The 26,660-nt window shown below is 42.5% G+C and overlaps 1 protein-coding gene across 1 annotated transcript; it reads right to left on the reverse strand.

The window, feature by feature from the left end:
• Positions 1–1,567: 1,567 nt before the first annotated feature.
• KLHL42 (kelch like family member 42) lies at positions 1,568–25,095 on the reverse strand. The gene is made up of 3 exons (XM_035255964.3): positions 23,902–25,095; positions 11,428–11,621; positions 1,568–6,726 (listed from the first exon to the last, which is right to left on the reverse strand). The coding sequence occupies exons 1-3, from the start codon at positions 24,771–24,773 to the stop codon at positions 6,275–6,277; spliced, it is 1,518 nt and encodes a 505-aa protein (XP_035111855.1). The 5' UTR covers positions 24,774–25,095; the 3' UTR covers positions 1,568–6,274.
• Between the last annotated feature and the right edge of the window lie 1,565 nt (positions 25,096–26,660).

Consider the following 26,660-nt stretch of genomic DNA (forward strand, 5'->3'; position numbering starts at 1 on the left):
TACAAAATTTTTTTAAATTTTAGCTGGGTGTGGTGGCATGTGCCTGTGGTCTCAGCTACTTTAGAGGCTGAGGTGGGAGATCACTTGAGCCCAGGTGGTCAAGGTTGCAGTGAGCTGTGATCACACCACTGAACTCAAGCCTGGGTGGCAGAGCAAGATTCTGTCTCTAAAAGTAGAAGAGGAAGAGGAGGTGGAGGAAAAGAGGAAGAAGGAGCAGGGAGGGGGATGAGGGAAGGGGAGCCGGAAGGAGTAGGAGGAAGAGAAATAGGGTGGGAATTTTATTTTCTAAACACCTCCTGCCACACAGACGTAATCATTTCTACTAATGCAGCATTCCCTGGGATGCAGTCTGGGAACAGCAAACCCCTACAGTTTCAGATGATCCCGAAGCTAAGAGAGAGATTGACACCATCAAACTGAGGGTGAAGGCATGAAAAGGAAGCCTGTGACTAAAACACAGACATCACACCGATGGGCTCTAAGCTAAAGAAACTGGGCTCCTCTAAATCTGGGCGTTTATCCTACGGAGTTGCAGGAGATTGGATTTACCAGCATCTGAGTTTTATTTATTTTTTTAATGGAGACATGGTTTCACTGTGTTGCCCAAGCTGGCCTTGAACTCCTGGGCTCAAGTGATCCTTCCACCTCGGCCTCCCAAAGTGCTGGGATTATAGGTGTGAGCCACCAGGCCCAGCCATAAACGGATTTTTAAAGTTTGATTGCCAAGGAAATGTTGATGGCCTACAAACAGGAGCCTGGGATCCTCGGCCTCCGAAGAAATGTTCAGCTCCCCTCCACACACCTCCTGTAACCATGGACAGGAAGAGGCTGCCATGTCACCTCCGTGCAAGCCAGCCATGGAACACTGCTGCAAAGGCAGGACCAGAGGCTCCCAGATTGGCTCACTCAGAAACCCACCCCTCCACCAGCAAAAGAAAGGATACCTTTTAGACAAGCGACCGCTGTATGTAGTTTTCCCTTCTCCTCTTTCCCAAATGGCAATTTGTAACCAACAGTACCTCAGTTTTCTCAACTGTTAAGGTGGAGGATAATATTTGTATTTACCACATGGGATTCTTGTGAGGATTAAATAAATTAAAAATGCTTAGAATTACCGGCAAAAAAAAAAAAAAAAAAAAATGCTCAGTTAGCTTTGGGTGTCACTCTGCTGGGTCAGCCATCCTCCTCCTTTAGTGTGTCCTGTGTAGGAAATTTGTCCATTTATTCATAGATTTCTCTTGACTTGGGGTCTTGCACTGTTTGCCCAGGCTGGAGTGCAGTGGTGCAATCAGAGCTCTCTGCAGCCTCAAACTCCTGGGCCCAAGCAGTTCTCCAGCCTCAAACTCCCAAGTGTCTGGGACTACAGGCATGCACCACCACGTCGGCTAATTTATTTTATTTTAATTTTCTGTAGAGACAGGACTGCACTGTTGCCTAGGCTGGTCTCAAATTCCTGGCCCCAAGCAATCCTCGCTCCTCAGGTTCCCAAGTTGCTTCACCCATTTCCTCCTAGTCCTGGCACAGCCCTGAATATGCAGCTGATACACAGAACTTAGACAACAAAAAGTGACTGAGAACTACTTTATTTGAAGATCTTTTCTTCTATAGTTCTAAACACAAAAGGAATGCTGTTATAGTGAGTACTTCATAGGCATTCTTGTATTCAAATGAATCACGTTTACACTTTTAAGCTACACTTGAAATTGAAGACTTAATACAACCTTTTTAACAAAGAAAGTATCAGTCATATCAAAACATAACTATTCATTCTACAGATTATCACTTTCCCTAAAATGACTACTAGATATGAAAACATTGTGGGGACAGCTAAAGTGTTCCATTCTTAAGGTTTTTTTTTTTTAATAGAAAAAACGACAATAACGTAAATCAAATTTTCCTCTTCTTTACTAGTAATAAACTACAGCAATCCATTTGAGAAAGCACCAGCCAACCCTACAAGTCATTTCAGCACCCTTTTACTCTTCAGAATTGACCATCTTTTATATTTAATGTTTGCTGCAGGAATAAAAATGGTTATGTCAAGTACAGACATCAGCAACATGTCAGTTGATGTGAATTGATGTGTTCCTAAGTTAACAAAGAAAAAAAAACTCTTATGTGAATTAAACCTGAGGATGAAAAACTATCCTTTGATAATTATCACAAGGCAAAATCAAGTGTCTTTTCATCGGTACTAGTGGGGAATGGAAATTTCTTTATTCTTTTTACAGGAATGTTTTAAAGGCATAGGTATAAATGTACATGCAATCAACTTGCCCCTCCTGGATACTAACTTCCCTGGCTTCACTCTTCCTTTCCACTGGACCAAGCAGCTGGGCCTCCAACTGCAAAGTCTGCAGTGCTTAGTGAGCATTTCAAAATAAAGCAAATTACATGTGATTTTCATTGTTTTCATAATAATAAAGTACATAGAAGACTATGAAAAGCAGTGAAAGAAAAGCATAGAGGAAAAAACTAAAACACAGGATGTGATGTTCAAATTTAAAAGGAAAACAAAACTGGTTCATGGTAATTGTTAGTAAATCACAAAAGCAAAGGATAGATAGGGCCAAGACCGAAGGGACCACCAGACCACCAAGCCCCTATGTGCCAGACAAAAGTAGGCATCTTTGAGAAGGATGCCCTGGTGAAGACAATTACAGTGAACCTCTTTATAAGGCTGTAAGCTCTTCAAGGTCATGGACCATGGCTTATTTATATCTGTAATCTCAGTTCTTAGCATTGTCTTGCACATGACAGACACTTTCTAGTTACCACAGGACTAGAGATGAATCAGCTTATTGCTTTCAAAGCCATTTCAGTTGGTGTCTACCCTCTTAATTCCTTCACTCCTCTGTCTGAGGCAGGGGTGGCAAATAGCTGATGGATTGGGAATAGATGTCTGGAAGTACCCATCTGACATGGATTCTAAGACCAAATCCTGGCACAGAGGAAAGGAATGCTGCACTCATTCATAATGCCTCCTTAGAAGAATGATGGCACAGATGTTATGTAGTCCCTGTTCCTGGCCTAGGAAAAAGGCATCCAACTCCTACTTTCATTCCTTTTACACTGCTGTGCTGCCTCTTGAGTGATCTGCATTAAGCCACTGTTGATTAAATGCTGGCTGATCAGGAAGACCAAGGCCTTTCCTCTCAATTTACGTATTTGGCCAAACAGGTAGGGTCAGAACAGGAACTCTGAAAACACACTATCCACAATGCTCAATAAGCAACAGTCCATTGAAAGAGAACAGGCATTTACTTGATTACTCCTTTCACAGAGAGATAATTTTGTTCATCTCAATGGTGTGTAGCTTTCATTGATATCTAAGGCATTTGGAATTACTTAGGATCTTGGTGTTTAAAAAAAAATAGCAGGGTTAAATTCTCTTTGGTTCTCATTCTAATCTTAAGACTTCTGTTTTCCTGGTACTGATAACCTTCTCAGTACTTCGTCGTTGTGACTTAACCAATACTGTCAAAATAATCAACTCTTGCAGACATTCATCAGAAAACCTTTTAAAGTATGCTAAGGGGAGAGGCTTCTGAAACTGAGGGGGTTGAAAGGAAAGCCAGAGAGAACGACAGGACAAATCAGCCTTCTAACAACCCACACGAGACTCACTCTCTACCATTCAAACCGCTATTTATAAAATAGGGTGCTTCTGGTCAGTGGGCTGTCACCCCAGGTTCTCCAAGCAACCCCATCCCCATAGTGGGAGGTCAGGATCCCTCAGAAGCAACTCCAAAAAAAAAATGATAAAGCATTTAGAGAATTGGGAAGAAAATGGAGAGTAACTATCAAAGAGTAAAGGACAGTCCTGGGGAACGAAAGGAGATTTTCAAAGCAACATTGCCTCTATCGTAGGTAGGGTCTTCAATGTAATACTGGCACCAACAAGAAGACAGCTAAATTAAAACTATCCTCAAAATGTCAACACAGCTGATGTGCACGGCAGGAAGGATGATGTCCCAAAATGCACAAATCTGTTCCTATTGCACATTCTACCTTTCTCAAGTACTGCTGGCAGTCCAGAATAACACAATCTTGATAGATGTCTGTCTTAAAGAGAGCTATAATATCCAAACATACACACATACAATCCAAACCTGGTTTGTAAAAGAGCTTTGTGGATCAGAGTATACCTCCACTTGGTCCAAAAATCTAATTGTTAACATTAGGCAAACAGATCCAAAGAATGTAATCAGGAAGAGAATTAACTGGTTGGCAGGAATACTGTATTTGATATGATGTGCTTATTTGCAAGCTAATCTCCAACTGTTTGTCCAGTACTAATTCAACTGACTCATCTTCTAAATGTATAGGAATATACATTTACTAAGCCTTTAAAAAGTTAAGCTCTTCAGCAACAAAAAGTTAACACCATCTAAAATAAATTAGATTTAAAAATATATGTAATGAAATACAGGTCACTGGAAATTCAATTCTACAATGAATATAAATTAACATTAAAATCTATTAAGTACTATTACTGGGAAGATTTTTTTCAGAGGTTACTTTTTTAAGGGCTTAATATTTGGGAATAAATGGGCACAGCTTAGAAACCCTTACAAAGTTATAAGTAGACTAGAGATAAGATTATTTGGTGACAAGATACAAAGATCTGTTTCTATGTCCAAAATAATGGCTTACCTCATTTAACTTAATAGAAGTATTCCCAAAAAGTTGTGCAAAGAGGCTTTTTATAAGTGGACCCTTATTTTAAGTATACTAGAGGCCATGGTTGTAAAGAAACCCTGTAGTGACTCCTAGAATAAACTGAAAAACTCTAAGTAATTAGCCCCGTCCTACATCTGCATAGTGGACGGCATATTGCAGGCACTCAATAAGTGTTTGCGGAATGCATGAATTTGCTGACAGTGATTTTCCCCCAACAGGATTTTCTTAAAGTGAGGCACACACTAACTGAAATGGTTCTGCCTGCTGTTATTGCAGAATGATGGAATCCAGCTCACAGTTGAACTGATTGGATTACAAAATATCAGATAATTTTAGAGCGTTTTTCACTCAAAATAAAAGTTCTGTAAGTATGAGTATATATATTTTTGAAGAATGCTGATCTGATTGGCAGAAACTTTTATTGTTAACTCCCTCAGTGAAAACAACTGCTTGAGCTGCATTCTATTTCAATTCACAACCAAGGCAAGTAAAGCACTTTACCTAACTTCAAAAATACTACCAGAAGCCATTCCACTTCTGTAAGGGCTTCTTCCTTACTCCAGCACCTATGTTTAAATGCTGTCCTTACCTTAGTCCACAAAAGCAAAACATTAATTACAAAGCTAAGATTAAATTAGTTGCCTGACTTAAATATGGTAAACTTTTTTTAAGTCTTGAAATAAGAACTAAGTCAAATACATTCAATAAAAGTAACTCTCAAAGGCAAATTTATGTCTTATTTGGTGTTTTCTTCCCTTCCCATTTAAATTTAAGACTCAATTTTTTAAAATATTCATATATTCATTTTTCTAAATAATATATCCTCTTTAAAATACAGAACACCTAGCAATGCAACCTATGTGGCCACATAAATATGTAATCTGCCACATAAATAAAATAAGAGGTTGTATCAATCTATTAATCCAGCATTTGTACCTGCAAAGAAGGCTGGAAAAATGGCTGAGAATGTTTTTATGCAAGTTTTGAGGAGGACTGAACACTAGCAAGGATTCATTGTAGGGCTCCATCATTGTAAGTTTCCTAAGAAGTAGAGTGCAAACAAAATATCTGAACACAGAACCCTATTTTAAACATACTAGATGTATGTGTGGGTATGCTTGACGGAGAAGAGGGAATGAATATGTTAATACGAATGCTTGTCAAGTATACTGGCAAGAAAAAGAAAATCTCTCACATAAGGTGCTAATGATATGTAAAGGGACCTAAATACAACAGATTTTAAAAATCATCTTTACCATTTGTTCCAATTATTGACTTTGGCCCTTTACCATGCAGTCACAATGAATCTATATTTTGATGATCCGTCATTGGCCCAAGAGTATCATGTCTGGAGATAGATTTGCTCCCATAATTTAAAAATCAATAATTTTAAAAATAACAAAGTTGGTCTCTTTTTTCCACAAGTTTTCAAGTAATTAGTTCAAGTAAGCTTATTTACAGCTGCTACTGTATATATGTGACCTATTTTAACCCTTCTTTACCCTTTAGGAATCAGTCTCCCTTGCAATGGGACACTACGTTTTTAAAAAAAATCTTGAACCAGTTTCTTTCATCTACGAATTCAATTCAGTCATGTTTCTGCTTTATTGGGCAGATAAAGAGAAGACACCAGCAAGTTATGTCCAAAAGCTGGAAAACGCCGAAATGCTTCCCAACTATCTGAAAAGATGTTGTACTTGAGGAACACTCGGTGTTCCAAGCTGGTCGACAGGGTGACGTCTCTGCTCATGATGTAGATGCCATCGTTATGGAGTGCACAAGTCAAGTTAAGACCCGATTTGGACGTGTTCTCCTTGAGGTAGAGCCACTGCCGGGTGACGGTGTTGTAGGACTGCACGGTGAGCATGTCCTCACTCTGGCTGCTCCTGCGGTTGGGCCCCAGCTCGTGGAGACACCCCCCCACGATATAGATGGTCTCCTCCACAGACACCATCTGCTGCTTGCGAATGTGGACGTCACAAGTTTCAAAGAGGGTCCAGATGTCAGAAGAGGGGCAGTACTGCAAAATGTTCATGTTCCGGTCTGAAAGAAAGAAAGATAAGTGATGACACCGCCCCCACTAACACCATTAGGCGAGGCTGCCCAGAAATGTCTACCTCTACCTGCATAATTTGGTAACAAAGAGAAAAAACTGTTTCGGAAAAAGCACAAGTTGGTAAAACAGTTTTCAAAATGGCTGGGAAGAGATATATTTAGATCCAGCCACACTCGCCTCCTCCTCCCAAATATCTCCTTGGGAGACTCAGACTGGATAAAACCAGGGAAAAGAGCAGCTCTGACTTTCACACAGCCCCTCCTCCCTGGTACCCGCCCCCACACCTTTGAACCACCAGGTCAGGGCAAAAAAACTAAGTGCCTCAGAACTCTCATCAATAGCTACAAAATTACCGACTACTTAATACAGAAGCCAGGCTGATCAGCAACTACATCTGTCCTTGACAGCTGATCCTAAGAAACATGACAAGTAGCAACATAGGCTCTCCAGAGGCTGTCTAGTGAAAAGGACACAACGTTACAAGTCAGGAGGAACGCAGCAGTCTCACCTGCAGCCTTCTACCAAGCCACAGAATCACTTGGCAATTCGGTTTTCCAATTTGTTTTTATTTGTAAAGACTGGGTCTTTACCATGCCCAGCCTTAGTTTCCCAATTATATCACCAGAGAGACAATAACAAAGGTCCTCCCTCTCCCTTTTCCCATTTCCCAAGAGATAGTTGCAGTGTAGAAAACATCAAAGTCTAGATAAAAGGCTTCTCTGGCATTTTTAATTAATAATGATTTTTGGCCAGGCATGGTGTCTCAGGACTTCACCATTTTAGGGGGCTGAAGCAAGAGGACTGCTTGAGCCCAGGAGTTCAAGAGTTCAAGACCAGCCTGAGCAACATGGTGAGACCGCCCCCCCCCCGCCTACAAAAAAAATAAAAAACTAGCCAGGCATGGTGGTATGCACCTATGTTCCCAGCTGCTACTTAGAAGGCTGAGGTGGGAGGATGGCTTTATTTAGCCTGGGCGGGTGAGGCTGCAGTGAGCTGTGATCACATCACTGCATTCCAGCCAGGGTGACAGGGATCCTGGTGTCTCAAAAAAAAAAAAAAAAAAAAGGTGATTTTCTTTAAGGAAAAAAATTGCCTAGTCTCTTTGTGAAAAATGCTTAAGAAATTTAGAATATCTAATTTTGCTTTTCTTGTTTTTAATTGTTCTCTTTTTCTTTTCTCCTCTAGGAAAGAATAAATGAGTATTTTAGCTTCAGCAGAAAACACAAATGCTCTGAGTTATAAACAGAATGTTGCTGTTTTTTCTAAACAATAAATCCTAACCATGAAGGAGACAGCTCAGCTTGGGCACTGGCAGACAACTAAAGCCTACAACATTTTGATGGCTGCAGATGCTGGTAAGAGAAGACAGCTCATTTTCTCAGAAGTTTCATACCTCTTTCAGTTCTTCCTTCTGAAAAGAACCCACCCATAATTAGCAGTGCTTAAAGAGCACCCTCCAAAGCCACATCTGATACAAACTAAGGTACCTCCTAAGACAGCAAAGTCCTGTACATGCAGATGTCCTGATGCCTGCAGAAATCTCAGAAGTGTAAGTCACAGTGTTTGGAAACTGTCCTGATTTCCAGCCGTATTAATACCTCTCCATATTTCTTTTTACTATAGCTATTATGATAAAGATCATTTTAGGAGATGGCCCAAGGGGATTTTGGTCAATAATTTATTAAAAAGTGCTCCTTAGTAACCTGGCTGTCCACCAAATGAATAAAGAACTCATTCTAGTGAGGCTTCCACGTATTTCACAGCTCCAGGCCTGAAGGTCTTTCCAGGTGTTCTGTAAATGTTTTCTCTCCTCACTCAACAAGGGCTCAGACCATGATGAGGTGGTTTGAGTTGGAGGAATGATCTTTTTGTTTTTACATTTAAAGTTGATTCTGAAGTTTAACAAATCACCCTTCTTCCCTTTATAGCTATTACTCACTACTGAACTTCTTTGAATTTCTTCAGTGCTGCCAAGGAATTAAAATAATCAAACAGCCATCATAAAAATCATGAGCTATTATTTGCTATATTTTAAGAGTCTTACTTGACTTAAGAATTCAGGAGTCTCAAAATTAACTTTTTTTTCTTTTTTTCCTAACAATCATGACTTATCTTAAATACAGGGAACTATTAGGCAGTGCTTGGAAAGCGCCACCAAAGAAGAAGGAGGGCTTCAGCATGTAAGTAACTGCCCAGCTCTCCCATCTTAGAAAACTAGTTTCAGCCCATACACAAATAGCCATCCATCCACATCACTGAACCATCCCATCATGGGTATTTGGCTCAGGGAATCCAGGACAGAAATCACAGTGGGTGGCCCAAGTGAAGAAGGTACATTAGCAGTGGCTTGTGAAGCTACAAAACACACAAAAAGGGTTTTCTAGGTCAAATCTAAAGGACATTTGCTCAGCCAGGGTCATGGAAAAACTAGGAGTCTACCAGTAAGGTACTCTTTGGGTTACAGTGCTGCCTGTCAGTGTTGAACAGCTCTTGTTCAGAAGAGAAGTCAAAGCACATGTGCATTATGTCAGTCCACGAGATGCAATCTGTGTTACTCAATCTAGAGAGGAATCAGAATTCTTAGAATTGCTCATAGGTAAATAACTGTATTTACTTTCCTAGAAGAAAAGACACACACACACACACACACACATGCGCGTGCGCGCGCGAGAGAGAGAGAGAGAGAGAGAGAAAGGGGGGAGAGAGAGAGAGAGAAAGGGGGGAGAGAGAGAGAGAGAAAGGGGGGAGAGAGAGAGAGAGGATTATTATACAAACACAGGAGTTCTGGCGGGCTGAAGGGCCCATGGCTTAGTCTAAACCTATAAAGTTAATCTCTGTAACCTGACAACCAATATTGAAGGTCAAAGAAATGACTACTAAGTCTCTTTTTTTTCCCAATTATATTTAAAGAAAAAGTTGAAAACTATCTTCAGTGGAGAGTCACCAGGGAGAGACATTGGGAATAGCTTGACAAATGACTGAAACTTGGAGTGGCGGGGTGGGGAAGGTCATTGCTTCCAATGCACTTCTCTTTGTCTTGCCTCTCCTTAAATACATAAATATACACATCGCTTCAGTGGGTTGCATGGTGGTCCCTAACAAGATATGTCAATTTCCTGATCCCCAGAACCTGTGAATGGTGATTTTACTCAAAAAAAGGATCTTTGGGCCTGGGACTACAGGTAGATGCCACAACATCCAGATAATTTTCTTCTTTTCATTTTTAGAGAAGGGGTCTTGCTATGTTGCCCAGGCCTGTCTTGAACTCTTGTCCTCAAGCCTCCTGCCTCAGCCTCCCAAGTAACTGGGATTACAGGTACATGCCACCACATCCAGCTATTTTTTTTCTTTTCATTTTTGGAGAAGGAGTCTTGCTATGTTGTTCAGGCCTGTCTTGAACTCTCGGCCTCAAGCAATCCTCCTGCCTCAGCCTCCCAAAGTGTTAGATTACAGGTGTGAGCCACTGTGTCCCGCCAACAACCACATTGTTCTGTATCACTGTTACCTGAGACAATTCCCTACCAAGAACAGCAGTATAAAACTTGCTGGTTAGCAAGGCATGGTAGCTCATGCCTGTTATCCCAGTACTTCGAGAGGCCAAGGCAGAATAATCACTTGAGCCCAGGAATTCAAGACCAGCCTAGGCAACATAGTAAGACTTCGTCTCCACAAAAAAAAACTTGCTGTAGAAATTTTTTATTTCCAAATTATTAACTATAAAATGCCCACCAAAAAAGTGAAAAACACACATGTACATTTTAATAAATAGTAGAACCAGGCCAGGCATGGTGGCTCATACCTGTAATCCCAGAACTTTGGGAAGCCGAGGCAGGTGGATCACCTGAGGTCAGAAGTTACAGACCAGCCTGGCCAATATGGTGAAATCCTGTCTCTACTAAAAACACAAAAATCAGCTGGGCATGGTGGTGGGTGCCTGTAATCCCAGCTATTAGGGAGACTGAGGCAGGAGGATCACTTGAACCTGGGAGGCAGAGAATGCAGTGAGTGGAGATTGCACCATTGCACTTCAGTCTGGGTGACAGAGGGAGACTCTGTCTCAAAAAATAAATAAATAAACAAATAAATAGATAGTACAACCACCTCCCACTGCTGATCAGGAAAGAACTCTTGTATTCATGTTCTTGCTCCTCCTGTGATATGTGAACAGTGTCCTGGAGCTGGGTTTCCGGAACCTCTATCTGATGTGTGTGTGCTCACAAAGAGAGAAAATGAGAACTAATCTGCAAGGATGCTCTGGCACTAAATTCCATAATGGTGGATGGGGGCAGATTTGGTATGTGTTTGAGATAAAAATGGGAGTTCCCAGATAATCTTCTCCAAAGACCTACCCAACCTCAGAGAGTGACCCCCACAAACCAGGCCCAGCCAAATCACAAGACAGTTGACCAAAAAACTGGGTTTTCAGAAGTAAAAATAATAATAACATGTTTTTTTCACAGCCCTCCCTTCTCCATTTGATTTTCATGCTCACACAGTTATCAAAAGATTCCTCTTGTTTCAATCACCCCACCCAAATGGGACTCACTTCCTTCCAGATGTGTAAGTGTACAGTATTAAACCATAAAATGACATTCGGGTACATCAGAGCTTCCTCTGACACCGTCTTGCCCTTCCCAGCTGCCGACACCTACACATGGCCAGACCACCTACTTATTCCCTTCACTTACCTCTGGTAGTGTATCCTCCAATGACATAAATTTTTCCCTTGCACTCACAGGCAGAGAACTCAGCCAGAGGATTGGGTAAGGGTGCCACAAAATTCCAAGCATCCTGCTCAGGGTTGTAACACTCAACGTTAGAAACGGCCTGCCCTCCAATGGCATAGAGTTTTGAATTAACAGCCACAAGTTTGAAGTTAGACCTAAAAGAGAGACACAAAGGCCCCAGAGTTAGTTCTTCTAATCAATGAAAAGCATGACAATCGCATGAACTACTAGAATCTCCTGGACATCTGAAGAAAATTAGCTCTCCCAGCTGGAAGCCACTCTGCCTGAGGACAGAGGAAGAAAGGATGGCTTCTCAAATCTCACTCCTGTCCCCAAGATTCCACAGGAATGGCACACTGTCCAAACACTGGCTTCTGAAGATAAGCAGCTCAATATAACAAGTTATTAATCTTGCTCAGCCTTAGTCCAGCAACCAAAGACAATGTGTATACACTAAATTCCACACTCTTTCAGGGGCAGGCACAAGGCTAAGAGAGGAAAAAGGCACCCACTTCACCCCCTTGTCTTTTACCGCTCAGAATGGTTATTTCATTCTTCCTACTGAGTAGCATGGCTTCATCTTAGACACACTGGTGCTGCCTAGACAGACAGGCAGCTGTGACGGGTGACTGCTAAAGGGTGGGTCAGGAGATCTTTGCACCACCAGGACACCTGAGCAGACCACTGGCCCTGCCTCATATTGCTTCACAACATACAAAATAGGGAGAGGTCAGCACTGAACAAATTCACAGTTTGTATTTATTTATTTACTAATTTATTTCTGAAACACGGTCTTGCTCTGTTACCCAGGCTAGACTGTAGTGGCACAGTTATAGCTCACTGCAGCCTTGAATTGCTGGGCTCAAGAGAGCCTCCTTGCCTCAGTCTCTCAAGTACCTGGGACTACAAGTATGCACCACCATACTCAAGTCTACTCAGCTAATTTTTTATAAAATTTTTTTGTGGAGATGGCATCTCACTATGTTGTCTGAGCTGGTCTTGAACTCCTGGCCTCAAGTGATCCTCTTCCTTCAGCCTCCCAAAGCGCTGAAATTATAGTACCAGATACCACAACTGGCCTCAAAAATACTTTGATCCATGGTTTGTAGTTCTCCTTGAAGAGATCCTTTACGTTCCTTGTTAGTTGCATTCCTAGGTATTTTATTCTCTTGGTAGCAATTGTGAATGGCAGTTCGTTCTTGACTTGGCTCTTTAAGTCTGTTACTGGTGTATAGAAATGCTTGTGATTTTTGCACATTGATTTTGTATCCTGAGACTTTGCTGAAGTTGCTTATCAGTTTCAGGAGATTTTGAGCAGAGACAATGGGGTCTTCTAGATATACAATCATGTCATCTGCAAATAGAGACAATTTGACTTCCTCCTTTCCTATTTGAATACCCTTTATTTCTTTTTCTTGCCTGATTGCTCTGGCTAGAACTTCCAATACTATATTGAATAGGAGTGATGAGAGAGGGCATCCTTGTCTAGTGCCAGATTTCAAAGAAAATGCTTCCAGTTTTTGCCCATTCAGTACGATATTGACTGTTGGTTTGTCGTAAATACCTTTTATTATTTTGAGATACATTCCATCAATACCTAGTTTATTGGAGGGTTTTTAGCACAAAGCACTGTCAAATTTTGTCAGAGGCCTTCTCTGCATCAGTTGAGATAATCATGTGGTTTTTGTTTTTGGTTCTGTTTATGTGGTGAATTATGTTTACAGACTTGCGTATGTTGAACCAGCCTTGCATCCCCGGGATGAATCCTACTTGATCATGGTGGATAAGCTTTTTGATGTACTGTTGCAATTGGTTTGCCAGTATTTTACTGAAGATTTTTGCATCTATGTTCATCATGGATATTGGCCTGAAGTTTTCTTATCTTGCTGAGTCTCTGCCAGGTTTTGCTATGCTCAATGAAATAAGAGAGGACACAAACAGATGGAGAAACATTCCATGTTTATGTTTAGGAAGAATCAATATCATTAAAATGGCCATACTGCCCAAAGTAATTTACAGATTCAACGCTATCCCCATCAAGCTACCAATGACCTTCTTCACAGAACTGGAAAAAACCACCTTAAACTTCATATGGAACCAAAAGAGAGCCTGCATAGCCAAGTTAATTCTAAGCAAAAAGAATGAAGCAGGAGGCATCACACTACCAGACTTCAAACTATACTACAAGGCTACAGTAATGATAACAGCATGGTACTGGTACCAAAACAGAGATATAGACCAATGGAACAGAACAGAGGCCTCGAGGCAACACAACACATCTACAACAATCTGATCTTTGACAAACCTGACAAAAACAAGAAATAGGGAAAAAATTCCCTGCTTAATAAATGGTGTTGGAAAAACTGGCTAGCCATGTGCAGAAAGCAGAAACTGGACCCCTTCCCAACACCTTACACTAAAATTAACTCCAGATGGATTAAAGACTTAAACATAAGACCTAACACCATAAAAACCCTACAAGAAAACCTAGGCAAAACCATTCAGGACATAGGCATAGGCAAGGAATTCATGACCAAAACACCAAAAGCATTGTTAACAAAAGCCAAAATAGACAAATGGGATAAAATCAAACTCCACAGCTTCTGCACAGCAAAAGAAACAGTCATGAGAGTGAATCGGCAACCAACAGAATGGAAAAAAATTTTTGCAGTCTACCCATGTGACAAAGGGCTGATATCCAGAATCTACAAAGAACTAAAACAGATTTACAAGAAAAAAACAAACAAGCCCATTCAAAAGTGGGCAAAGGATATGAACAGACACTTTACAAAAGAAGAAATACATGAGGCCAACAAACATATGAAAAAATGCTCATCATCACTGGTCATTAGAGAAATGCAAATCAAAACTACATTGAGATACCATCTCACGCCAGTTAGAATGGTGATCATTAAAAATCTGGAGACAACAGATGCTGGAGAGGATGTGGAGAAATAGGAACACTTTTACTCTGTTGGTGGGAGTGTAAATTAGTTCAACCATTGTGGAAGGCAGTGTGGCGATTCCTCAAGGCCTTAGAAATAGAAATTCCATTTGACCCAGCAATCCCAGTACTGGGTATATATCCAAAGGATTATAAATTGTTCTACTATAAGGACACATGCACATGAATGTTCACTGCAGCACTGTTTACAATAGCAAAGACCTGGAACCAACCCAAATGCCCATCGATGATAGACTGGACAGGGAAAATGTGGCACATATACACCATGGAATATTATGCAGCCATCAAAAACGATGAGTTCGTGTTCTTTGTAGGGACATGGATGAACCTGGAAACCATCATCCTCAGCAAACTGACACAAGAACAGAAAATCAAACACCACATGTTCTCACTCATAGGTGGGTGTTGAACAATGAGAACACATGGATACAGGGAGGGGAGCATCACACACTAGAGTCTGTCAGGGGGAAATAGGGGAGGGATAGCAAGGGGCGGGGAGTTGGGGAGAGATAGCATGGGGAGAAATGCCAGATACAGGTGATGGGGAGGAAGGCAGCAAATCATACTGCCATGTGTGTACCTATGCAACAATCTTGCATGTTCTTCACATGTACCCCAAAACCTAAAATGCACTAAAAATAAGAAAGAAAAAGAAAAAAAATACTTTGATCCAGCATTCTCAGGGTCTTTTACACATGTTAATTCAACAAATACTTCTATCAACAAATGCTCATCTTTCATAAAATTAAATAACTTTTAAAAGAGAAGAAAAATGGCTTCCAGCTCTATATTCAGTAAATAATTAAATGCTGCTTATCAGCTTCAGACACTAGATAAGTCTTATGACTTTTGAACTGAAAAGTAACACAAAATTAATTTGTTTTGATGTAGCTTTCAAGGATTAATCAGACCTTAGAAAGCCAGGAAGGATGAACACTTGGGAGTGTTGGGTTAGTCTGCTGTGAGATGTGCAACAGTCACAAGTTTCCAAGAGTATGAGCAGCAGCATGATGCAACAGAAAAAGACCTGAGCACCAATCAGAAGACCGCAGTTCTAGTCCCAGCTCTGCTAATAACCAGCTATCTGACCCTAATCCAACCAACTCACTTCCTCATCTGTAAAATGGGCATGAGTCATCACAAGGTGTTAGAGATGATTAATCAAATTGTCTATCAGAAACTACTACACAGAGATAAAATATTATCATTCAAATTTCTGTCTTCTAGTGTTTGAAATAAAAGTGCTAGACCAAGTGAATTTCAAGACCACATCTAACTCCAAAACAATGATGTTTTCAAAAATAATAATGTCCTAAGAAATAATGGAAGTAGAGGCTATGCACACACAAAAAAAATCACACAAGGGGATAGATAAAGAATAAGCAGTAAACAAGAAGCCCATGCTTGATCCCTTAAAAAGTATTCAATAAAACTGATGCATTGCACTATGAAAAATAGATTGGTAATAGGCAACTACTAAACAATTAAGACTTTTTAACAGTTCCTATCATGTTTATATCTATCTAAATGTGTTTTAGTGTGTTTTCCAATCAGAGCGTGAATAGAGTCTTCATCAAGAGCCTCATCTTGTCCTTTAAAGCCAGCCAGCCAGACATTTTTTCGTGCCAACAGACATCAGGGTGGCAGGTACTGGGGGGTCCCTGATTCCCGCTGCTTACCTTTCTTGCTGCCAATGGCCCTTAAAGTCCAACCATGATGACCTCTTTGTGTGTGCAAATTTGGGGAACCAAAGGAAATAAAGCTTGTAAACAAGTACTAAATTTTCCCAGCCGCAGTTTGTTTTTGCTCCCCAAAGGTACACAGATGGTAAATTTTGTAAGATCAAAACAGTTTTTAGTATTTATCCAGCATAATCATTTGTCCTAAGCAAACATGTAAGGGGCTTCTTTTTGAGGCTCACTGAATAGGCAGTTAAACGATTCCATCTCTCCAGACCCCAACATGCTCAAATTCACTTGAAGAGAAACACTTTTTAATGCTGAATTTGTTTTAAGATGAAATTGCCACCTAAAAACAGGCCATTTAATAAAGAGGCATACTGCTAAAGGTTATGAGTCCAGGCTTACACAGGGAAACCTCAGACATCATCACACATCAATTGCAGTGTGACCTTAGAAAAATTACTGAATCTGTTCATCTGTTCCTCAGTTTTCCCATCTGTTAAGTGGGCATAAGAAGGGCACAATGTCTGGCATGCAGTAAGAGCTGAAAAGGACAGCACTTGCAGAGATAAGTCATTCTCCATTGGTGGGCTTCTCTGGGTGTCCTAAGTTTTTCTTAACCTCGGGAGGGTTGGTTTCTCATTTGTCAACTGCTACAGTCACTGACCATTATACTCTGGAACTCTCTATAAAGTGCTCACTCATCCACAAATTCTCATCACTTACTGCTTCATTTCCAACTTTATGAAAATAACTCTTCCACTCTTCACCTCCTGAATGGCAAAGGTATAAACTCAAGCTATCAACCACTTTTCAAAATATCATCTCTACAGTGTTTTCTTAATATTAACATACTATGTTCAGGAGGTAAAACAAAGAATTTCAAGACCAAGTAACAAGGCATCTATCATAGCTATATACTTGTTACTTCTTGTTACTTGCAATAAATAAAAATATTATCATGAAAATTTCTGTTTTAAGTGAAAAAAATTGGATAGAACCACAGGTGAATTTCAAGGGCACTTAAAAGAAACTTTTTTTAAAAAAAGAAGAGTTTTTAAAGAGACAGGGTCTCGTTTCATTGCCCAGGCTGGAATGCAGTGGCCTGATCATGGCTCAGCCTTGAACTCCCAGCCTCAAGTGATCCTCCTGAGTCATCCTCCCAAGTAGCTAGGACCACAGACATGAGCCACTGTGCCTGGTTTAAAAAGCTCTTTAAATCCCTAAAAGTTAAGTAACATGAAACATGCTAAACACCAGCATACGGTTATCAAGGATTAACAGTAGCTACATACAATCATAGGAAGGCAAGATGACACAGAAGTCTGGTGGCTTCGAGTCTAGCCCTGTGATTATGTGGGAGGTAATTAAACTCACTGAGCCTCAGTTTCCACTTTGAGGAAATGGGATTAATAACATCTACCTCACAGAGATGATGTGAGCATTAATATTGACACCTCAAGTTGTGACTACAATACCTGACCCAGAGTAATAGCTCAAAAAACCATCATTATGACTCCCTATGTAGAAAAAGAAGTTTGCTACCACCAGAGTAAAAATTAGAACAAAACACCAAGCTCCTTTCGAAAGTCCTTTCTCAACCACTCAGAACCTGAGCGTTTAAGCCTGTGGGCCATCAGGTCCTTTTGCCTCCTCTTTCTCCTTCATCTACTTGCCTTCTGCCATATCCCCATGCATTAATTTCCCCTAGGGACTAGGAAGGGGAGAAGGGGAAAGGTTAGAAAACAGAAGTAGTTGTTGCTACCTATGCCCAGCTCTGAGAAACTCCAAAAGCAAAGATGAAAAAAGCAATTTAAACTGTTGGCCAAAATTAAATGGGCATGGGGAGGGGGACTGTGAACAGACATACAGTTTTCTTTCTTGCACTATTCCCAGGCTCTACTACAACCTCAACCACAGAAATGCTCCAAAAATGGTAAACACTGGCTGAGAGGAGAAGGGACAGCTCAGCAATCGCTAAGGCTGACAACTGCAATTCCATCTCTGCCAGGAGACATTTGTTAAGTCTCTCTCCCAGCCTTGCTGTATTCACACACAGGACAGGAAGACTCACCCCAACTCCATTTTCAGAGCCAAAGTGCAGAGCAATGGAAAAAAGACTAGAGAAAACTTTGGAAATGAAGAACATTAATGAACCAACTGCTGTAACAGTGGTCAGTTCCTGCAAGTTATCACTAAAGTGAGGATGGAGTGCAATGATGGGATCTCAGCTGACTGCAACCTCCGCCTCCTAGATGCAAGCAATTTTACTGATTTTCCTGCCTCAGTCTCTTGAGTAGCTGCAACACAGGTGCCCACCACCATGCCCGGCTAATTTTTGTATTTTTAGTAGAGACAGGGTTTCACCATGTTGGCCAGGCTGGTCTCAAACTTCCAACATCGGGTGATCTGCCTGTCTCAGACTCCTAAAGTGCTGGGATTACAGGTGTGAGCCATTGTGGCAGGAAGTCTCACAAGCTTTTACATGTGAAGAGTTACATTCTGACAACCTTTGAGATCAAACCCACATTCAGACCATCAAGCAGTGTTGCACCCTTGGCCTACAGAGCAAAACTTTTTTTTTTTAACCCCCTGATGGTCATTTGGCACCATCTTCACCAGAGTGCAAAAGGCTTTATAAAATATCTCTTTGTTTGTTTTTTTTTTTAAGATGGAGTTTCGCTCTCGTTACCCAGGCTGGAGTGCAATGGCACGATCCCAGCTCACCGCAACCTCCGCCTCCTGGGTTCAGGCGATTCTCCTGCCTCAGCCTCCTGAGTAGCTGGGATTACAGGCACGCGCCACCATGTCCAGCTAATATTTTTGTATTTTTAGTAGAGATGGGGTTGACCAGGATGGTCTCGATCTCTTGACCTCGTGATCCACCCGCCTCGGCCTCCCAAAGTGCTGGGATTACAGGCATGAGCCACCGCGCCCGGCCCAAAATATCTCAATTCCAGAGTTCCTGCTATTTAAGATTCTGGATCACTGCACTATTCAGTCTCTGAGAAAAGTGAACTGCTCTACATTTGTCCCCTTTAAAAAAGTAAGATACTGATACATCCCAAAGCAGTTTCCAACGAGGTGAATCAAAGTAGATGTGAAATTCTGCATAGCAGAGGCCAAAATCTGCTTTTCTTTCTCAAGGTTCCAAATTTCTTCCGGCGCATGCAGAACCCGTATTGGATGCATCATCCAGGAACAATTCCATGCTAGGTTTCATTTTTTATGTCTCATCATCTAAACTCAATTTTAAACTTCTTGAGGGCAGCAACTGTGTGACCAGTTTCTGTGTATCCAATAGTGACTAGAAAAATGCTGGACTTACAGGCTGTGGTGGAGCTGAGGCACACATGATGAAATTCTGAAAAGCAGCACAGTACCACAAAATATCTGTGCTCTATTTCTTAGAAGGAAATACTTTTTTTTTTTAAAGAAGGGAGAATATGTGCATGAAGATGGTCCCTGTAAGTCTAAAAACTAAAACTTCTAAACAATTTAAATGGTTATAACTACTCCATGAATATTTACATTTTGGTTATTGTACTTATTACACATCCTTGAGCAATTTACTTAACTTCTCTGTGCTTCACTTGCTGTCTCTATAAAATGGGAACCTGCCTAACAGCCCTTGAGAAGAATAAGTGAGATAATACATGAAAAGTAGTGGGAATAGTACCTAGTGCAGAGTTAACTGTTCAATTAAATGATGTCTCTCATTATTCTTCAGCTACTCTAAATAAATATAATGACTGTTACCAAAGTAAAAATGTTCACTACAGTGTTACAAAGAAAGCAAAATATAAAATTATACATTAACTTTTATTACAATAATGTAAAAATATATTCCATAATTTTTTAAAAAGAAAACAGGTATTTTAAGCACCTATTATTACTGGACAGCTTGTTAGGAGTAAGACTATACATAAGCATTGAATAAGTCCTAGTTCCTGATGGGAAGGGAGAAAGATAACAGAGAATTTCAATTCAAGTTGGGGAGGTGCATGAGATGCTAGAGGAGCAGAAATAAAACACTCAGCCCAAGTGAGAGTTCAGGAAGGAACTCCTGGGAGATATGTCACACCTGAGTCAAAGCAGAAGGGAGCTAAAGAAGGGTACAATTTCCAATAAAGCATCAATAATCAGAAGATATAATGGAGGGCCTGGCATGGTGGCATGTAATCTTAGCACTTTGGGAGGCCATGATGGGAGGATCACTTGAGGCAAGGAATTCAAGACCAGCCTGGGTAACACAGTGAGCCCCCATTTCTACAAAAAAAAAGTGTAATTTTAAAAATTAACCAAGCACGGTGCTGCATGCCTATAGTCCCAGCTACTGAGGAGGCTGAAGCAGGAAGATTGCTTGAGCCCAGGAGTTGAAGGTTACAGTGAGCTATGATCACACCATTGTATTCCAGCCTGGGTGACAGAGCAAGACTCCATCTCTTAAAAAAAGAGAAAAACAAAGGGATATTTGAATGTCTGGCAAAATTTCCTCACTTCCACGTGGAAGTAACCAGCTGTGGCTGAAAGGTGGAGCCCTCTTTTGGTAAGGCAATAGCTCTTGGCTTCATCATAACTCCCATGCACCCTTCCACGCAACAATTTCACCTACCCAGTTACTTGAACCATGCAGAAAAATAATGGCATGGGAAAACATACACAACATTATGTAACAGGCAAGAGATTAATGTCTCTATTCATATGCAGAATTGCTAAAATGAATGTGAAGAAAAGCCAATTTTTAGAAGACTGGCACAGACCATTTACAAAAGAAATACAAATGGCCAACCAACATATAAAAAGAATAATCTCTCTTCTAATTGGGAAAAATCACACTAGTGTTTTTGTCCATTAGGTTTGGGGAAAAAAAGATGATAATATTCTACCTTGGCAAGAGTATATGGTACTGGCAAACACAAATACTGTTGATGGAAGAGGGACAGAACAATTTTCTTGATGGGCAATTTGGCAGGAGCTACCAAAATCTATTGATTTTTAACTGTTTATAGAGATGGGGTCTCACTGTGTTGCTCAGGCTAGAGTGCAATGGCTATTCACGTGCCTGATCACAGTGCACTGCAGCCTTCAGCTCCTGGGCTCAAGTGATCCTCCTGCCTAAGCCTCCCAAGTAGCTGGGACTACAGGCATGAACCACTGCACCCAGCTTCAACAAAACTTGAGACATGCATACACTTTGCCCTACTTATCCAGGGATTCCACAAATTGGACATATGAAACCAACCCACATATGCCTACTAAGATACACAATGCATCTACCAGGATGTTCAATATGGCAATGGTTATTGAAACAGCTAATGCAAATGGAAGTGACCTAAATGTTCATAAATAAGGGAAAGGCTGACCACATTATGGTACATCCCTAGGCTGGAATGCCATACAGTCATTAAAGAGTGAGGTAGATCTACATTTGTTGACACAGAAAACAATTCTCAGATATGGTTAAGTGGAAATATCAAGTGCCATAATAGTTAGTACAACCTAGTCAATTTTAGAATTTAAAAAACGTGTAAGTTAATATGCATACCCCCATGCACATTAATATACATAAATACTTTTCCCCTATTGCTAACCACTATCAACATACTTATACAGCTGGCCCTTTCACAACACAGGTTTGAACTGAGAGGGTCCACCCATATTCAGATTGTCTTCTGCCTCTGCCACCCAAGACGGCAAAACCAACCCCTCTTCTACCTCCTTCTCCTCCTCAGCCTATGTAACATGAAGAGGATGAGGATGATCCACTTCTACTTAATTTTCTCTTCCTTAGAGTTTTAAATAACATTTTATTTTCTATAACATACTCTATTGTTAGAATGAAGTATATAATACATATACAAAACATGTTAATTAAGTTATTGGTAAGGCGTCTGGTCAACAGGCTATTTAGTAGTTGAGTTTTGGGAGAGTTAAAAGTTATATAGGGATTTTGTACTATGCAGGGCTGGTGTCCCTAGCCCCCACATTGTTTAAGGGTTAACTGTATTTATATTAAGTATATATATAATTTACAAATATAAATGTTTATACATTTATAGTATCTAAAGGTAACAAAAGTCTGTTGATAACAGTCTTTTTTTTTTTTTTCTTTCTGTACCCTGAGAGCAGACATTTACTCTACACTTTTTTGGTGTAATTTGCAGTTTTTCTGAGAAGCATGCATTCATGCATTACTTGAATGCTTTTTTTTTAAGGGGATGAAAAGGGCCTTCCCAGAAAAAAAGACAAAGACTACCAAGGATGTATGAAGGGAAGAAGAAATGTGAGGTACTGTGACACTAAGGATGGCCTGGTGAGCACCAAATGATATGCAGCTGGAGGCAAGTGCAAAAGGAGACAGAGAACTCAGGACTGTCCACCCTTACTCAGACCACCGCCTATAGCCACACAATGTTCCTTTGTTGTTTAAATTACAGCGCATAGAATTTGTTTTAAAATAACCCTCCTGATACCAAATTTTAAACATGGCATCATCTCAACGGCGTAAATAATGCATTAAAAATGGGCTGGCAGGAAATACGTCAACCTGCAGTTACTGCCTCTAGGAGGAGCGAGTAGGAATATTCATCTTTTTGCTTCTTCATTGTTTTTCATTTTCTAGTTTTCTGCAACTATATATTATCAGGCAAAAAAAAAAAGCATACTTTTCAAAATGAATTTCATATTATAGGAGAAAGCAAGCCAGTTATTTCCCCAAATGATCCCTGGCGTAGGAGGACCCTCAAGTCCAATAGATATATAATGGCTTCACTGTTACTGTTAAGACTTTCTTTGCCTAGCTATGAGTTCCCCAACTCCTTGCTCCACACTTCAGGACCAGGATCCTGTGAGGACTGAGGTGGAAACAGGTGGATGGTAAGAAAGGGTATTTTCATCCTTTCTTGAGATACATGGATTCTTTTCCCCGCTTCCGAATGACTCTGAGGCCTCCTGGGTGCTACCATCTTTATTTCCTACCATCTCTTCCTGTATATGCTCTTTGCTCTTGTTTTCATATTCTTTCCCTGGTTCCTTTCCCTTCTCCCCTCTCATCCCACTCCCCAAGCTCCTCCTCTTCCTTTCTTCAAGCCACCCAAGTTGGTGGCAGGAAGGATTCGCAGGATGGGAGAGGGAGAAGATTGGATTAATGAAAATGTTCCAATTCTGAAGTTGAACACTTCCAGCCTCGAGCTTTGGGTCAGTGATGATGGCTGTCCAGGGAAGGAAGCAAAAGAGAGGATAAAATAAGAAAAGCAACCCCTACTGCAAATATAAACACATTTCCCGTAATTATCTCTTGATCATGGCTGGATGTCACAGTGTGGAAGGCTCTGTTGTCATAGTCACTGACAACAGAAAAACAAAACAAAACCCGAAGTCAGTGTTACAGGTTACTGTCCAATGTATCATTATCATCAGGCTCACACCCTAAAAACTAAGACAAAACTTCTTTTCAATTAAGGAGTAACTTTCTTTTAAAGTAATTCTTGTAGGAAACCACAACATCTTTTTTCACAAGGACAGAGCCACAGAAAGCAGTTTCACTTAAAGGCACAATACCTGCCAAAAAACCACTCAGCTACTTGACCTCACTGGGGACTTCCTCTTTGCAATTTCTTAGTTCACCGGGAATTTTGCCAGGACTAAGGCCAACAACATTCCTGAAGATGTCATTTCCACCTCAGCACACCCTCCCCTATTTACTGGCTCAGTAAACACGGGGGCAATGAACTAATGAACAAGTGAATGAATGAGAAGGCATCAGCACTCTGCCGGGGTGCTTACCTCTTCTGGTTCATGGAGGCCACCTGGAGCCATTCGTTGGTGCTGGGGTTGTAGGAGTGCGCAGCGGAGATCTCCTGGCTGGTGATCCTGTACCCGCCCACTATGAAGAGGTAGTTGTCCAGGATGGCGGACCCATAGCCCCTGACATTGACCAGGTCGGGAGGAAGGTTGTTGGCCAGCGGGAACCAACGCTCAGTCATCTCCTCGTACCTGAGCATGGACGGGGGCTCCCCCTGGTAGGGGTGAGGGGCCAGGGGTCCCCCCAGGAAGTCACCAAGGGCCACGAGGACAGGAGTCCCAGTCATCCGGGCCTCCCTCAGCCTCTGCTTCAGGCTGACATCCCCTGGGGCTTGGGGAGGAGATCCCAGAAGGTGGAACTGGGGCTTGCACAGCACCTCGTGGAAGTGGACGACCATGAAGCGCAGGCAGGCCTCCTGCAGGTCGGGCAGCCCGTACACCTGCGCCAGGCGGTACATCTCCAGGCAGTTGTTAAGCCGCACCTGGGACAGCAGCAGCTGCAGCAGGGACGTGACCTGCAGGAAGGAGGCCGCCTCCACCAGCTCGGACAGCAGGCTCACCTCGTCCATCTCCTCGTCCTCGTCCACCCCGCCGCCCTTCTCCCCTCGCGGGTCCAGAAGCCAGCCTTCGCGGGCCCCACCGGCGTTGATGAAGTCCAGGACCAGACGCAGGCCTGGCGCGCTGAGGCCGCGCAGCTGCTGCACCTCCGGGCCGCCTGCTTCCTGGCTCAGGGCCTCGCGCATGCCGGAGCGGTAGAGGGCGCGGAAGTAGTCGCTCTGCTCGATAAGTTTCCTCTTGCTCACCGGATAGCAGCGGTCCTCCAGGCGGATCTGCACCATCTCCTCGGCCGACATGGCTGGGAGCCCCGAGGCGGCGGCGCTCACCGCCAGATCTGCGCGCTGGCCTCCCCGCCCCCACGCGCGCGCCGGTTCCGGGTGGGGCGCCGAGGGATGGCGGCCCGGGAGGAGCAGCGAGGTGAGGGCAACCCGCGCTCGCCCGGCCTCTCCGGCGGCCCCTCCTCCCGGGGCCCACTCCCGCGAGGCGGCGGCCCTGCCCTTCTTTCTCTCAGCGCCAAAAAAGGGCGGGCGCAGCGCGCCGGGCGTCTTCACGCTGGCTCTCCCGAGCGGCGCCAGGCGGGAAGGGAATCCTAGCCCTCAGCCCGCAGCCTCCTCCCCCGCCGCCCTTCTCACTTCCGCCCGCGGGACCCCAGCCGCCAGCCTGACCCGTTGGCTGCATCCGGCCTCTGGGAAGCCGGAGAGGTTAAGGGACGCGCGCCGGGGGAAGCGGGAGGCGGACGGCGCGCGTCCTCGCAACTTCTCCGCACGCCTGGGGCGCGCCGGCTCCGCCGCCTGCCCAGGTCTGCAGCGATGCTCCGGGGTATCCCCGGAAGAAGAAATCAAGTTTGTTTTCTCTCCCACGCTGCGTTACAGGGGCTAAGGAAAAGGCAATGAGCGTAGGAGGAAAGGGAAGGAGAGGGAGTCTGGTTCAGGGAGACAAAAGGCATCAAATGCGAGGTCACCCTTTCGCCCCATCGAGTGTCAGTGGGCTGAGGCACGCAGGCGATCTGTGGACATGCTTGTGGCACGTATAGCTGATTCTCTGGCAGGGTCGTCGCGTAGGAGCCATCTTACAGGAGTTCCACGCAGATGGCAGCAGGTTCTCAGAAGAATCGGGTTGGGAGGCAGGGGAGCTTGCATTTGCTGGTGGGGCCCGTTATTCGGTCCCTAAGTTATTTAAAGAAAGATGAAAGCGCAGCCCAAATAAAGTTACATCAGGCTTCTGGTTTTAAACCATGTTTTCCACGAGCCATTGCTTTTCTACTTAAGTCTGGCTGAACTATCTATTACGGAATGTTATCCTGGCGCAGGTCTGACAAAATTGGCTCATGGTTGTCTGCAGAGGTAGCTTTTCTTGTCACCCCCTTTCTCCACCTACCCTGCCCCCATCATCTGAGAACTATTAAGAGAGAGCACACGTGCAGTTTGGCCAAGGAACCCTAGCACTCTGGGAGGCCGAAGCGGGCGGATCATGAGGTCAGCAATTAAGAGACCAGCCTGGCCAACGTGGTGAAACCCTGTCTCTACTAAAAATACAAAAATTAGCCGGACGTGGTGGCAGGTGCCTGTGATCCCAGCTACTCGGGAGGCTGAGGCAGGAGAATTGCTTAAATCCGGGAGGCAGAGGTTGCAGTGAGCCGAGATCGTGCCACTGTACTCCACCATGGGCGACAGAGCAAGACTTCGTCTCGGAAAAGACAAACCACTTGTTTCCTATGTTCGCTCACTGAACATTGTAATTAGAAGGCCCACCCCAAATAATAATAGGAAGGGCTTTTTGTGTTGCTTATGAATTGATCTCAGGAAGAGGGTGGGGGAGAAATATATTGTTAGGGTTATCTTTGGGTAGGAAAAGAGAGAGCAGGATTGGGAGGATGCAGAGGGTGTTCACTCTTAACTTACAAAACAAAAACAGAAAACCTTGAAAACTTCCCCCAAACCAACATTTGAGAACCACCTATGATAAACAGTTCTTAACTTGGAGAGAATATGTATTTGGATTTTTTATTATTATTACAAGCTTCAGCTTTCTTCCTGAATGACAGGTTGTTAAATAATATCTTATTTAAAAAGTACATTTCCCCTATTTAAAGAAGATACATCCTACCATGTTATGTTAGGAAGAGGAAACGGTTAAAAAAAAAAACGGAAGAGGCCGGGCGCCATGGCTCAAGCCTGTAATCC

The sequence above is a fragment of the Callithrix jacchus genome, chromosome 9, assembly GCF_049354715.1.
Source record: "Callithrix jacchus isolate 240 chromosome 9, calJac240_pri, whole genome shotgun sequence".
In the NCBI taxonomy this organism is placed as follows: domain Eukaryota; kingdom Metazoa; phylum Chordata; class Mammalia; order Primates; family Cebidae; genus Callithrix; species Callithrix jacchus.